General features: G+C 37.9%; 1 protein-coding gene across 2 annotated transcripts in view; it reads right to left on the bottom strand.

Moving 5' to 3' along the window:
- Erap1 (endoplasmic reticulum aminopeptidase 1) overlaps positions 1-15,609 on the bottom strand; it is a 35,357-nt gene that overhangs the window by 3,872 nt on the left and 15,876 nt on the right. For both annotated transcript variants that reach the window (XM_021255793.2, XM_004841716.3), the window contains 14 exons: positions 13,098-13,232; positions 11,208-11,328; positions 10,288-10,442; positions 9,848-9,961; positions 8,526-8,657; positions 8,019-8,150; positions 7,804-7,875; positions 6,299-6,453; positions 4,923-5,002; positions 4,247-4,430; positions 2,738-2,894; positions 1,919-2,103; positions 905-1,066; positions 274-414 (listed from right to left, as the gene is read on the bottom strand). In XM_021255793.2, coding sequence (XP_021111452.2) covers positions 274-414; positions 905-1,066; positions 1,919-2,103; positions 2,738-2,894; positions 4,247-4,430; positions 4,923-5,002; positions 6,299-6,453; positions 7,804-7,875; positions 8,019-8,150; positions 8,526-8,657; positions 9,848-9,961; positions 10,288-10,442; positions 11,208-11,328; positions 13,098-13,232 — 1,925 coding nt within the window. The remainder of the gene's footprint in view (positions 1-273; positions 415-904; positions 1,067-1,918; positions 2,104-2,737; positions 2,895-4,246; positions 4,431-4,922; positions 5,003-6,298; positions 6,454-7,803; positions 7,876-8,018; positions 8,151-8,525; positions 8,658-9,847; positions 9,962-10,287; positions 10,443-11,207; positions 11,329-13,097; positions 13,233-15,609) is intronic.

Below are 15,609 nucleotides of genomic sequence, written 5' to 3'. Positions count from 1 at the left end.
GAGTTGGACAGACATAGGAAGAGGAGGGCTTCAAATAAGCCACTGGGTGAGAGGAGGAGTCCGAGTGGAATGGAAAACATTACCATCCAGCCTCACTAGCTAGCACTGAATTAGGGCTTCATCGTTAATAGAGATATTCTAAGTACCTCTACTTCCTATCTTCAGTCAAAAAACTTCCTTCAGACTGTTACTATTCTTATATAAACATCAACACTAAAACAGAGAGAGTTTAAAGAACTTATCCAATCCCAGCACATTTTTGGCACTACTCACTTTTGTACAAGTTTATTCCAGTTTTCCTTCAGAAACTGCCAGGCCAATGGATATCCCACTGGGTTTCTGCCAATGAGTGTGAGAATATGTGGAAACTCTTGAGTTTTTATTATATCTCCCTTAAAACTTTGATCTAGTAACCTGCAATGATGAAGACAAGAACTGTTACCAGTGAACAGGTGATGAAAAGGTTATAAAAGAGTACAATAAAATAACTTGTAAAAGAAAAAACCCAGTCTGCCAATAACGAAGGCCAAACAGGTAAATTGGTAACCAGAGTCCTGATAAACCCATTATAGCTACATAATAATAAAAACTAAAAATTATATGGCATTTATAATACCTATTCGTGTATATTCCCTCATTTGCTCAAAAGAATAGTTAATTGGATTCTAGTAAATATATGAAGAATGTTATTGCTTTAAAGATACACAACATAAATGCCTTTAAGTATTTTCCCCAACACCTGGTTCTCCCTAATTACTTGCCATTCTTATTAGATGGGTGCCCACTTGCACAAATGTTCCAAGCATAATAGGCAATTCCTGCCCAAGAGAACAAAAATAGGTGCGAGAATGATCAGATCTCATTTAGTTTCCCTTGGCCATATGAACATGAATGAATGACTCACCACTGAAGCTTTTCCTCATTTTGGCTTACACAGAGGGCAAATTCAATTTGGCTTTTCTCGGTACTCGATAAAGAAGAGTGATATTTACTAAAAAGAAAATCCCATCCATCAGTGTTCTGGGCCCCCACAGCAAACACTGCCAGGGTCACATCAATAGGCAGGCTGTGGAAAGAACAAATCCCATGAGACTCCAAGGTCCAGAAAGTGCCTGTAGAACCATAATGGTGACCACTTATAAATGGATGAACTGGCTCCAGGCTCAAAGAAGCATGCCTAGAAACATAAACAAAAACTAGTGCTTTCCTTCATTTGCTTTCTAGGAAAAAGAGGTGAGAGAAAATATCCAAAATTAGATTTTAAGTAGCCTTCTCAAAACCTTAATGTGAAAGGTCACTCTTATAAATATCAACATTTCTAACATTTTAATAATGTTAACTGACTCCATAGGTTGTCATCTTTCAAGCAAAAAGAAAGAATTCTAAACAGCTCAAAATTTACTCCATGAAAACAAGACAGAAATCTAACAGAGCCATTGTTTATGAGTATTTCTTTTAAGTGGAATCCTATAGGCTTTGGGAATAAATGGGGTTTAAGCTCCAAACATAAAAGGACTGAAGTATTGCAAGAATAGAGATCTCTGGATATGATAAATCTTACCTTCCTTTACAGTGTTAGGGACTTTGGAGGCACAAAGAAATCACTATAAAGTGTATTGTCACTATTTCTGGCATTATGGTTTTAGTTCAGTAAGATTTTGTGCTGACTATTCAAAATGGAAATTATTGTGATCCTGTTCTAACTCCCAAGATATGTGACTTCCCTACTAGCATTTCTTAAAACAGAAAGGTGACAGATTCATAGATAAATCTTAAAAAGCGATTTATTTTCCCCAAAAACTGACAGTAGGGAAAACTTGTTTATACTTTTTGGATTTTTTTCCAGTGGTTAACACCAATGATGGGAAACAGAAGAAAACTCTTACATCAACAAATTGGTTCTTCAGTAGGGACTGACCTCATGTTTCCATTGGATTCCTTCCACTTTCTGAAATAGCCTTCTGCCCTCTGCACACAGGGCTGATACTTGAGCACACAGGCCAGCAGGAGGAGCTGACTCCGAAGCATCTGCTCTGAGACGGAGCCATCATCTGTCCAGGTCTGCCTATCAATGAGGTCCCGCAGCAGCTGGATGAGGAAGGTCTGAGGGTGTGGAACACAGGACAGTGACAGGTGTCATGCACATCAGCATCGTCACTGCTCATTTCATGCTGATGATAGCCCAGTGCTCACTCAGGTGATGGAACTAACTTTTAAAGTTTAATCCAATTCTTACTTCTTTTTAAAGTGTGCAGGTCTGTTTATATTTAATTATATAAGGGGTCAGAGCAAGAAATTATTTCAGTATTTGCATAATAGTCTTTTGTAAAGACAGTCTATCCACTTAAAATCAGGATGATTTAAGCTAAAGAGACAGTTACATGACTAAATTTTGAGAGCAAATGATGCAAACTTTATGACATTTTGTCCAAAATAACAAGTTTGTACCATGTAAAGTACCATGAATGATCCCAGAAAATCTTAATAGACATCATAATAGAGAAGTAAAATGAAATAAAGTAAAAGTCCATGAAAATTAAGTACAGAGTTTAACACTGTCATTTTATTTTAGTGCTAAATAAAATACAAATTTTAGTTAATTTATCCAAACACTAAATATGTATTTGTTTTCCCCATATACAAACATACATACATGCACAATGGTAAGCACTTTTTTCATACACAAGAAAAGCAAGCCATTATTATATAAATATAGTATTTATAGTCAGGGTCTTACCTTGAATTGAGTTTCCACTTCAGTCATATCTCTTTTCTCCATTAACTTATACATAGGGATCAGCTCATTCAACCCTTGGAACACAGGCAGGATTTCAGTTTCATGTTTCAAGTACAGGGTTAAATCCAAGGCTTTTTCAATCGATAGCTTTCCAATGCTGACCAAGAGACACCATGATTACTTATGGGACTAAAAGAAAATCCAGGAAATCAACTTTTTGCTGCAAAATATATTGTATCAATCTTCCATCAAAACAATGACCCTGAAATTAGTATCTTTCCTATCACACCTAACATCTGGCAAGATTACACTGGGGAATAAGGTTCCGAATAATAGAGCCAGTTGTGGTTAAGAAGAAATGGAAGGCCATCCACATGGTCCTGCAGGACACGTTGGATTGTATGCAGAACTTCCAGAAGAAGGGGAGCTCACAGGTCTTCAGGAAGCCTCCTCAGAAAGCCTGCATTCACCGAAAGTATGAGACCCTGGAGTAAACTATCTTCTCTGTTTCAAAGACACTTAATATAAATAGAAACTCTTCACAACAGGGGTTGATATTAAAAACCTCAATGGGAGGGTATGTAGTTATATACGTAACATAAAACCTTCTAAGATTCAAGCAGAAATATGCTACACAGAGGAATTTTTCGGCAGAAAGAAACAGCTAGGTACACAACCCTTAACTTCTTGCCCTGTTGCTTTTTGCCACATTGGAAGGTACAGTTCGGTGTTAGAAGAACCAGAAAGAAGAACTCAACATCAGGGAAGAAGGACATAAGGTGGAGAATGATAAAGCTACGCTTTTCCCCCTGGATGGTTCCTCTTATGACTTCAATTATGCCTACAGATTGAAAAGGTTTGAATTTTAGGCGTGGAAAAGATTTCCTTAAAACCACTGTTATGGGTGGGGAAAAAAATGGATCCTGTTCACTCTGTGCTCAGCTACACAAAGGTCATTTGATGAGGCCAAATTTTATGACCTGTATTCCATAAAAATGCTGTGAAGTTCAGGTATCTAGAGGGTTTTTTCATTGTTTGGTTGGGTTTTTTGCTTTTATTTTAAATCTCTCCTTTAATCCAAGAGATGTAACATAAACAACTGGGTCTAGGTTACTTAGTCTTCTCAAAAGGTTTCAGGATAGTTGTAGACCCAGCATGGAAGAAACCTTACCTGCTACGGCAGGGCCAGAAAAATTGCAGGACAAGGGTTGAGGGATGGGGTCCATGACCTCACTAGGATGTTGTCTTCTGGATTTTAAACATACCTGGGTCTCATCAGAGTTGGGAATGAGGAATAATAAAATACAGATTCTATACTTCAAGTCACCCAGCAGTCACAAACAGGAGGTTAGTCACAAGGTAAAAGCAAACATGTATTGTTAGAACTTAAGGAAAATACCTTTCAACTTCTCACTAGCAGTCAATCATTTTCATCTTAAGAAATCAAGAATTTGGACGATGATAACAGCTGCTTTCAGAAGTAAACCACAACTCTGCAGCTTGTATTACCTGACAAGCTGAAATGCACTGTTAATGAGACTCGCTCGATCGTTACTGCTGATCACTGTGTGTGTCTTTTTTAAGAGCCCAGTCAAAGAATCCCATCCATCATCCTCGTAATGCACGATGTAATAGCCATTCATTCCCACATTAAATTTGATCCACTCCACTGCTTCTGGGAGGATGAGCACATCTAGAGCAAATAAAATAAATCATAGCTCCATTTACTCTCTTGACTCACGAAAGCTTTCTCTGATCAGAGGCTGGACAGAGAAACTAGAGAAGAATTTAACGCTGAACAAATTAAAATGCTTGTATCTGTTAGAAACCAGACAACAGCAACCCAAAAGAAAAAAGCCAACACTAGATTTAGACACCAATTTTGTAAGATTTAGAGATCTATGGAAAGAATGCAACACATTTCTGGCCGTACAGACAATATACCCTGGTAATGTTAACAAAATAATGAGTTTTCATCGGTAAGCCTTTGATTTTAGCACTGTAAATCAACTGTTTTAATTTCTATCTAGCATTATATTAGCCATTCTTTAAAACCAGGCAACATTCTCAACCTAATTCCTTTTGTTTTTACCAAGATAAACACCCAAAGACATTTATGATTTAAATCCTATATGTATACACACTTCCTCTTTGAATTAAACCAGCTATTTTCACAATGAATTACCTGTCTTAGTCTTCAGCAAAAATCTCTGGACTGAGTCTGATTTGCTGGTAGTGAATGTCAATGGAACGTGCCATAAGTACCTAAAAGAAAGAAGGGATGGATTTTTATTTTTTGATTCACTCAACAAGTAGCTACGGCTAGTTTAGGACAGAACAGTATCAAAACTATCACAGCCAAGGTCTCAAAATGCAGTCTGTTTTCCAGCTCAGGCACTGCGGAGCCTTCTTAGACTCCTTGAGCACAGTCTGGATTTAAATTCAAGGGAATGGTGACTGGAGACCTGAGACTTAACTTAAAATAGTGACCACCAGTCACTGCATAAATTAACATCTCTTAAATAATGTACTAGGAAAGACACAACATCACCTCAGTGGAATTCCTGCCTACAAAGCACAACCTGCATCTGGTCACGAACAAACAGTGGAAACACATGATGAAGGAGATTCTATAAAATAACCGGCCTTTAGTCTTCGAAAAATGTCAAAAAATATGAAAAGGAAGACTGAAAAATTACTTCAGACAAAAAGGAGACCAAAATGACCTGAGATTTAAATATGTTATGTGAGCCTATATTCAAGTAGAGATTTTCTTCTATTTTCATATGAAGATATTTTTAGAATAACTGCAACAATTGAACAGAGTTTATAGATCAAATAATACTATTACGTCAAGTTTATTTCCTAATGTTTGATAATTTTACTATGACTGTGTAAGTGAGCACTCTAAGGGTGTCTTGTTTCCAGCTTGCTCTTACACAGTTAAAAAAATTGTGTGTGAGAGAGAGAGAGAAAGAGATCTGGATAAAACATATATGGAAATTCTTTACACAATTCTCACAGCTTCTCCAAAAGCCTCAAATTATTTCAAGATGAAACAAATTTTTTTGCCTAGTGTCTCTCCCGGGTCAATCAAGTTGCAGCATCTCATTTTAATGATATCCTTCTGTAGTATTAAGCTGACAGCTTCAAATTCTAACTAAGGCTTCCAAGCTCTTCAACTCTCCTCCAGAGAAGAGAACTGGGTCTCTTGCAATTCCCAGAAACACCTAAATTCTTTTGTCTGTAGCTCCAACCTATGTGCCAGACACTATTGTAATGTAGTGGTAGTTGCTTGGATCAGAGCTGATTTCAAGCCAGTAACTAGAAATTACATCCTATTAAACTATAAAACATGAGAACATTAAAATAATTACATATCGTTAGCTTTCCTGAGACTAACCAAACTTAAAGTTTCCTTAATCCTTTTGGGATGACAGGGAGATACAAGACACATAGATTCAATTGAAGTATTTTGGGACAGCATTTCAAAAATAAGATTTATCCTAACAGGCAGGTGTTACCCAGGCAACGAGATGAGTCTTATTCTATGAACATTACCCAGTTTCTGGGGCACCATCAGACCCCTTCATGTAGTGTTCCTGCTCCATGTGCACGTTCCTCCCTTTCACTGTGATGGTTATCAGGGGAAAGCCCTTCTGCAGCGTCCAGGTGTTCATCATGGCCTTCACATCCACACCTTCCTGACGCCAGTGCTGATCAACACACAAAATTGCAGATGTGTCACTCACACAGACCCAACTCTAAAAGGAGAGAAGGCCAGCTTGTGCTCAGAGGGTTGCTTCCCACTGAGCCTGCTCTGCCCTGGGGAACTCCTCTGCTCCCCAGTTTCCTGCCCTGGCTTCCTTCCCCAGTTGTCCCCAACCATCAAATCTCCATGAAAGCATTGACTTTTTTTCAGTCTCCTCTGCTATACATGTGTGTACTGACAGGTAGCATGTCTGCTTCTGCTGGGCACTGGCTGGGCACTGGCATAGCACTGGGCACCAAACAGACAAATGAATGAGTGAATGAATGACTGAGGAGAGAAGGGAGAGAAAGAGGAAGGTTTCAACACTACATAACCATGCTGGCTCTCAGACAAGCAAGATGGGAAAAACCATTCAATCAAGAGCCTGTACTTCCAAAGAAATAACACAGACGGTCTGTGCTCAACAAGTGGTCATAAACCCAAAGGGCATATGTTCTTTGATACTCAGAAAGCTTTTAGGAAAAGATTTTAGAGCCACTAAAAGGATAAAATGCTACAGGATAAATCCAGAAACCATGGAATCCAACAATCTCTAAAAACACAAAAGTAAAGAAAACAAAAACACGAAGGATACTATTCTGTTGAATTTCGAGATTCACCCACAGCTGCCTATGAAAATATTCCACAAGTCAGATAAACAAAGAATCGGGCCATTTTGTGACTCAGATGTTATGAATACTTTATAGTCTAGCAGTTAAAAGCATGTTAGATCTAAATTCAAATCCCTGCTCTGCAATTTACTGGCCATATGCCTTTGGATTTCGTATTCCCACATGGTAAGGCAGGAATAGTAACGGGGCTTGGCTTACAGGATTGTTGTGAAGAGGAAAGGAGGCAATACACCCAAGTGCTTAGTGTGTGCTGATACATAGTAAATGTTCAAGAATACACACTGCCATTATTTTTTTCACAAATCCAGAGCTCAAGAAATGATTGACATATCCTCCTGAGTGACAGAATGCCGCCCTAATCTACCACAGAAATAGCCATAAATCCAGTACTTTACAGAGAGCAGAGCTAAATAACAGTTTCAGTGAGAAATATTACCGTAGAAGACTCTGCCCCCGCTTGTATGTATGTATGTGTGTGTGTGTGTGTGTGTGTGTGTGTGTGTGTGTATATATATTAAAGAAAAATCATAAAAGGCTGTGTATCTAGTATAGTTCAATGTAGAATCATCTGGAATGAGGGTGAGATAATCAGGGACCTTGGAAAGTTTGGCACAGAGCTACTCTTCAAAAATATGGTGTAAAAGATCATATTTACAGGGACATGGGCAGAGGGAAAGACTTACAGAGGAGGAAGATGAATGCTGGCTTTGGGAACAGAAGCCATCCGTGGTTTGTGTACCATCTCCCGGGCAAATCTAAAACCACAAATATGCACATCACTCTCATTTCTATAGGAAACACCATGATTCTTCTCAGAGGGAGTAATATGAGGTAGGAAAAACAAAACATAAGAAAAATTGTTGATCCCAATTGTAGTGATACACAAAAACATACTCACGCTGGCCATCGTATTCCACAGGTCCTCATTTTTTGTATTTTTATAAGAGTACTTTTGGAGATACTGCACAATTCCACTTTTAAATACATCAGCACTAAGATACTCCCTCAGCATATTCAGAATACAAGCACCCTGAAAAGATAATACAAATAAGTGATATCTGTAGTTTTGGCACAAATTATATTTTGTAATAACTCGTTTAAAATGCAGCTGCACTGGTTAGTACGAAGCTTGGTTAGTACAAAGCTTGCTTAGTACAAAGCCGATGCCCAGTTATTACCTACCTGTTGAATGATTAGTAAAAGGCAGTTTCAGAAGGCCATAAATTTTAACTCAACAAAGAGTAAATAAAGAATTGACCAAAATATAATTTTAGGATTGTAGGTCAGCAAAGGTCAAGACAGAAGGCATTCGATCTGGTTTCTACTGACGAAGTCAAAACCACCCCAAAACCTTATCTAATCTCTCTACCCCAGTATCAGAATGTACCTTACAATCTGCTTTTACCTTTTCGTAAGAAACATCATCAAACATCTCCCGAATCTGAGCAGGATTCTCCACAGGTGTGGACACAGGGTGTGAGGAATTTAAGGCATCAAACTCCATCGCACTAAAACACTTGCCAAAGAAATAATCTTCCTAATGAGACAGAAAAACGAAGAGAAAGCATCATCTGTGAGTTACATTTAGCAAAGTAGGCAAAGATAAAGATTTGATCTGGGTGACAGCTATTTCTACTTTTTATGAAAAGAAACAAAATTACTCTGCTCTCTGAAGAACATCCAAAAAAAATAATTGTTAGATTTTATTGTTCTTAAATACTTATAAATTTAAAATATAGAAAATTTCATATTAAATTAAAAACAAAACCTCTACTCCTATAACTAAACAGCAACAAAACAAGAAAATAAAATGTGCAGTGATTTTGACATTTTCATTCATCATTTGTACTACACTATCTCAAGCAAAGATATTTAGCTTTAAAACAATGTAATGAAAGAAAAAAATGGGGAATAAATTCCATCCTTAACTTTCTTTATTTGACACATTAACTCATTTGAATAATATGCATTCATAGTCATTGTTATTACTAAAGATTATCTGAACATACAGGAAAATATTTGTAACCAATTATAATATAATAATGGTATGAACTTTAGAATTATAACTATGTACAGTTAAATTAATGAATTAATGAATTAATTATAGGCACAAACAGGTAAAATGGGAAATAATAAGTATGCACAAATAAAAAATTAGTTTGATAAATTTTTTTACCTAAATTTATTTTTAAGTTTTTTGTATGCAATTATCTCAAGTTTGAGATGTAATGTTTAAAATAAATATATACCAGTCCCGAAGTATTAAATGTGATTCATGAGTCCAGGCTGATACAGTATGTAATACAATGTGTAGTTACCTTAAGCATAATTCACTTGACTTGGCAAACAGGTTTTTATTGAGATAATAGAAATCTATACCCAATACTTCTGCAGCGAGCAACCTGAAGGTTGGAAAAAAATCACTGAATCATTGAATCACTGAATCACTGAAATTCTCATTATTTCTACTTCTTTGATATTAAGAGAAGACATCATTTAATACTTATTTCATAGCAGCCATAGATTCACACTCGAGTGTGATAAGTCTTTGTGATGTATCTTGGAAGTTCACTAGCATTTTTGCAATCTGATTCGTGTCTAAGCTCCCAAGGAAGTTGTCAATGCAACTCTATATATTCTATAACCAAAGATTAGATGATGTTTTCCAGAAACACTGATGAAAACAACAGATTAACCTAAAATGTTAATACATAAATAACAACTTACAACTTTCAGTTCAGGATGGGTCACACTGACAGACACGAACTCCATAAACTTAGCAAATCCTTCATTTAGCCAAAGATCATTCCACCATTCCATAGTGACCAGGTTCCCAAACCACTGCAGGGAAAATATGACTCAGGTTATTCACACACTTTCATGGAGCCTTGCTTATGTATAACCTGTAACAGTATTCACAGATACAACACAATTGGGCAGAAACATTTTTAAATGTCTAATGACAGTTTATAAATGTTAACATTTTTAGAACAAATATTTTCCAAGTAAAAGTAAAAACTTTCCAACATCCATTATAAAACATGAAGCTAAGCGCTTTGAACAAGTAATTTTGCTACAAGGAAAAAAAGGCTTTAAATACAAGAAGGGTCAAGAGCAATATAAACATTCAACTACACTTTTTAAAACATGTGATTGAGTTTGGGTACCTGGTGAGCAAGTTCGTGGGATACAGTCATTGTGATGCCAAGCTTACTGGATGCAGAAGACTTTTCTGGATCAAACAACAAAGCAGATTCTCTGTATGTTGTCAGGCCCCAGTTTTCCATGGCACCAGACTGAAAGTCAGGAATAGCAGCAAGGTCTTGAGGAAAAAGTAACAGAATATATTACCATTGTGAAAGCCATATCACCCAAACACAATAAGCATCAGAATGGATGAGTATTAGGACCAAAAGACAAGCTACACTGCCCATGCACAATTATGGAGGTCCAGCTGGGAAGATCCTTTTGCAGTGGTGAAAAGGGCTTCAGTGACTCCATCATTTTACTAATAATGAGACCCAGTCAGACTTGTGCCTCAGCCCCCTTGATCCCATTTCTAGTTCTCTGATCGTAAGTCTGGGAGCTAAAGAATTTGAACAATTGCCTCAGTAATCCATTCTATTTTGGATGCCCAACACACACATATACTTACAAACTCAAACACAATAGTTTAAAAGGATCTGTAAGAAAGAAAATGCAGATTTTCTTACACTGTATAAATTTATTCATCTAAAAAATTCATTAAGCACCCTCCACGTCCTTGCTAAACATGTAGCAGTGATAAGAAAAACAAATGCAGCTTTTGTCCTCTGCTGTCTGCCCAACTAATAATATCAGAAGGCAAAAAAGACCCCAGGCCATGTGCCTTAGGAACCATATGGAGATCTGCTTTGATTAGCATTGGAAGTTCATTATAGAGATGAGCGGCGAGAAGATCCTCAGAAGAACCAGCCTGTTTGATACTTGCTGGGGTTTTCATAGCCTGAGGGGCTGCTGGGAAAATGATGAGGATGCACCAATTATAAAGATGCAGTCCATGAGTGAGGTTGTCAAATGATATCCCGTAGATGAGCAAGATCTCTACCTTGTTTGGGTAAAGGATATGGTATACTGAAATAATCTTCATAAAACTCTAGAAGAGTCACAGCAGCATCCAGGGCATAATCTGCTTGCTTTATCTTATCTGGCATGGCATACACAGAGACCTAAAGAGAAAGGCACCGAAGACAGTCAAATATCACAGCGGCTTCTCCACACAGCTATAGCAAACACTGATACTGATGACTTCATACTGAGGGATGTGGTTGTCAATATTAAGGAAGACAATAAGGAATTCCATTTTTATATTGATGCTGACTACTCCTAGTCAACTTCCTTCCTGAAAACCGCTATCAATGCTGCACAATACATACAAAAATTATCTTTTTTAATGTGTTTAGAAGGTGGCAAAAAAAAAGAAAGGGAGATGTAGAGGCCAAAAGTGAAGTGACAGAGCCTCTGAAGTGAGCAGGGCACTGAGGCCAGGTCTTCCCTGTAGGCACTAGTCCAACACAGGTGGATGTAGCTCAGAGCACGGAAGGACTTGAGGGATAGGAGACGAAGTCCAGTGCCTGGCCAAGCTGGGAAGTCCAACAAGTCCATAAAACTAGATGCTAAAAGCCACACACTTAGTTTAAAGGTAAACTAAAAATAACCATCCTACACCCTGGGAAACTGCAAATAAAAAACAATACAAAAACAAATTCCAGTTGATTCAGGCATTGGTTTTGTATAAAGGAGAATAGGGAAGTTTTCTTAGAGAATTTGTAGCTAAAAGCGAATTCTCATAGTGTTTAACAGCTGGATTCATAGTGACCAGAGAGTCCAAACCCTAAGTCAAATCATCTTATGTAAAGTCGTTCCTGGAGTGATAGGCAATCTCAATCACCCTGCAGAAACAAGTACAGATTCTCTGGAAGAATCCACTTTTGACTATCGTGACACAAGTTTACAAATATAATTCACAAGTATGCACAAGAGAACAAGATTTCATGAGCAAGAGTCAGCAGAACAATAAAAGACAGAATCAGATACACAAAACCTTTAGTGACCACAATTGCCAAAAAATATAAACTATATATGTCTAATTTAAGAAATATAGGAACTAAAAAATATTAGTATGGATTAAACATCGTGAAAACAATCATTTATGAAAGATTCAGAAACGTAGCCAAAACAGTGGTGTTTTTACTAATCATTTTACTGCTGAATGTAGAAGGTTCATTCACCCAAATCTCAAACACCACCTTCAAATCCCCGGGGAAATAAAGATACCTGAAGCCACAGCAGCTGAAGAGCAAAAACCAATTCAGCAGAGAAGCCTCAGTTATTCAGGCCTCAGTGAAAACCAGCACAAATATATGAATATCTTCACAATAATGAATCCTTTCCTCTGTTCAAAAAACCTTATTTGTATTTGGGGCCGTGACATACAGTTGTATAGGGTATCCCTTGTGCAATGGTATCCAGGCCAGGGGCAAATGATTGCTGAATAAAGAGATTTTTCTCCAGTATTCAAAGTTCCCTGGCCCAAATATTCTCCCTGAAAAGTGTTTTGCTAATCCAGGCCAGAGGCTTTACCTTACTTCTTTATAACCCACTTCCAGAGATCCCGTCCTTAGTCTCTAAAATGTACTTCCAAACTGCAGAACGTTACAACCAGAAGCAAGCTAAGAAACCACTGTAGGGCTGAGGTCAGAGCCAGTTAGTGGTGGACCTCGGTAGAACATAAGCCAAGCAAGCCAAACTCTCTTCATATTTTTGTTATTAGAGCTCCACTGTAAAAATGAGGGTCTGTGACATGTGAGCCACCAACTGTCCTGTGTTGCTCAGGATTGAGAGGGTTCCCAGGGTGCGAGCCTTCCAGTTTTCAAACCAGAACAACTTGGGAAAATCAGAACAAGCTGGTCACCCTATGTGCCAATCACAGGTTCACCTTGACTCCACTTTTGGTCATCTTGCTGACAGACTTGAAATCTGAAATAATGAAGGCCACCAGGTAGGTGCTCATCTTCACAGTGACATCGAAGTGGTCTTCTATGAGTCCTTCAGCAATAGTCACAGATTTCACCTAAAAGCAGAGTAACTCGAATTACCAAGTGATCCAATTATTCAAACACACTTAACACATATTATAAAGAGTCATTTCCCTAATTACCAGAAATAATATTGAAAGAACATGACATGACACTTCCATAATTACTTTAAAACTTCTCTAATATCTGATTATAATTTAAATATTAGGATAAAAACATTTGATCAATTTCTTTTTTTCTTAATTGAGATACCACCAAATTCACCTCTTTAAAGTATGCAATCCAGTGGTTTCTGATATATTCACAAAGTTGAACAACGATCAATACTTAATTTCTTTTAAGAAATTCAGATGATTGCAAACTGCCTCATGTCTGGCACATGTGGATGATAACACAGACAGGACAAAGCAAGACTGAGATTGCTGGTTTTGCCTAAATATGTTCCACTTGTCTTTAAATTGAGGTTTGAGAATTATCTGGAAGTGTGATGTGTAGTAGACTCTACATTAGACAAATATATAACCGTGTACCATCTAAAAGACGCTGCTGTTTACCTATACAATTGAAAGTAACCTACATCTGGTCTGCTCCACAAAGTTTCCTCCAAACTCAGACTTGTTTCACTGGCATCCAGGGTGTTCAAGTAGTGGCTGTGCAGATATGGTGGGGTTGATGAGGATGCAGTCTAAGAGATTTGCTCCTAAAGGGGAACATCTGATACCTCAGAAGCACTGAAGTGAGATCTTGGAGAAAGACCCAGCCAGGCAATCCCATTAACAGCCATTCTTCCTACAATCCCATACCCATCTCTACTTCTGGGCCCTCATCCCTCTTCTTAATAGCCACCAGCCACAGCTGTGGTGCCGGCTTTTGGTCATTTAAACTGATTCTTCTACACAACCTAGATTTACACTTAAAGGATTCCAGATTGTCTTTTCTTTTTAAATGCCTTCTATACAATCTCCACCAAAATTTCCAGTATACTAATTGAAATTTAAATATGATTAATTTCTCCTCCCTGCCTGAACACTTTGATGTTCCAATGGTACACAGTACAGCAACTGATTTTCCGGCCCTACCCCCTCAACTCCATATCTGCAACCAGAAGTCAGGCTTCTCCTATCAGATTCTGCCAGTGACAGGCTTTCATATCCAATGGGTGAGACTGCATTTGAGACTTTCCTATTCTCAACATGTGGACCCTGAATATTCAAGGACTTAGACTACAGTCAGTGCCTTTATGGAGTCTCCAGAGCTTCTGGCCCTCTCTCTACAAGCCTACAGATTTCTCCACTACTCCTGTGTGGTCCTTCAGCCTCTTGCACATCTCCAACCCATCCTGGTTTCTTTATTCTCCTAGATCTGTGGCACTCAGAGAATGCACTCCTATTGCAGAGTGTGATGTCATACTATTGCCTGGGAGAAATGACTAATTTGAAAAAGCATGTTTTCTATGTACAATTTATATGTGGAAAGTAGCATAGTTGTTTTTTGTCTTCTTATAGAGTTAGGAACAGGGATCTAAGTTCTTGACTGACAGAATGTACACAAGGGTACTTTTAATAGAGGACAGCCCCTTGGGGGGCATAATTTTGTTTGAGGAAGGGATTGATCCTTAAGGTATGCAAAGGTGGGTAAGGGTTTTAAGATCGTGGAGAGGTTGGCATGTGACACTCAGAGTTCTTTCATGTGAAGATAGTGCTTCCCTACCCATCATAGGGACCAAGCTGGGAAACCTTTAGGACCCTGGGCAAAGCCTATTCCATCCTTACTCTCATCCATAGAGAGCTTCTCTGAACAAAACGTGCTCTTGCTGAGTCTATACACCACCTGCTCCAGCTGTGTCGGTATACACCAGGCAGTGTGCACCAGCTGTGCATGCCACCACACTGTGCAAAATGATACTTAGTAATTTTTTTCCTTTACCCTGGTCATCTTCTCACTTTTAAAAATCAGAGGGGCAATAGTCCACATCTGCTTTGAAAGTGGACAATAATGGCTTCCTCTTAAAGGAGATATCCATCTATTATTATTTATAATTGAGCATCATGATATTCTCCAAAAACACTGTTTTTCTGTCTGCCTAATTTTGCACATATAAATTGTATAGTTATTAGTAGTAGTAGCATATAATACATGGAAGATACGAAAAATAAAGCCTATATACTAGAAATATGGCCTTATTTGACAAAGCATTCTCTTTAAAATCCTCTTACAAGATCACATGAGGAACTACAAGTGAAAGTGTTGTGTGAAAGGCAGAGATCATTTAAACCCTGCCCAAATTCCTTGCACAATTTCCCTCCAATCAACATTGATCACCTGGAATGTCTTCTTCCTGAAACCCTGAATTTTTTTTTTGTAATTTTAAATGCTAGTTTTTATTACTGCTAACTGTGCAAAGGACACCAA

The sequence above is a fragment of the Heterocephalus glaber genome, unplaced genomic scaffold (genome assembly GCF_053883595.1).
Source record: "Heterocephalus glaber isolate CG9 unplaced genomic scaffold, H.glaber_assembly_v1.0 deba00001465, whole genome shotgun sequence".
NCBI classification, from domain to species: domain Eukaryota; kingdom Metazoa; phylum Chordata; class Mammalia; order Rodentia; family Bathyergidae; genus Heterocephalus; species Heterocephalus glaber.
The sequence above is the reverse complement of the archived record's forward strand: the minus strand, read 5'-3'. Positions and strand labels throughout refer to the sequence as shown.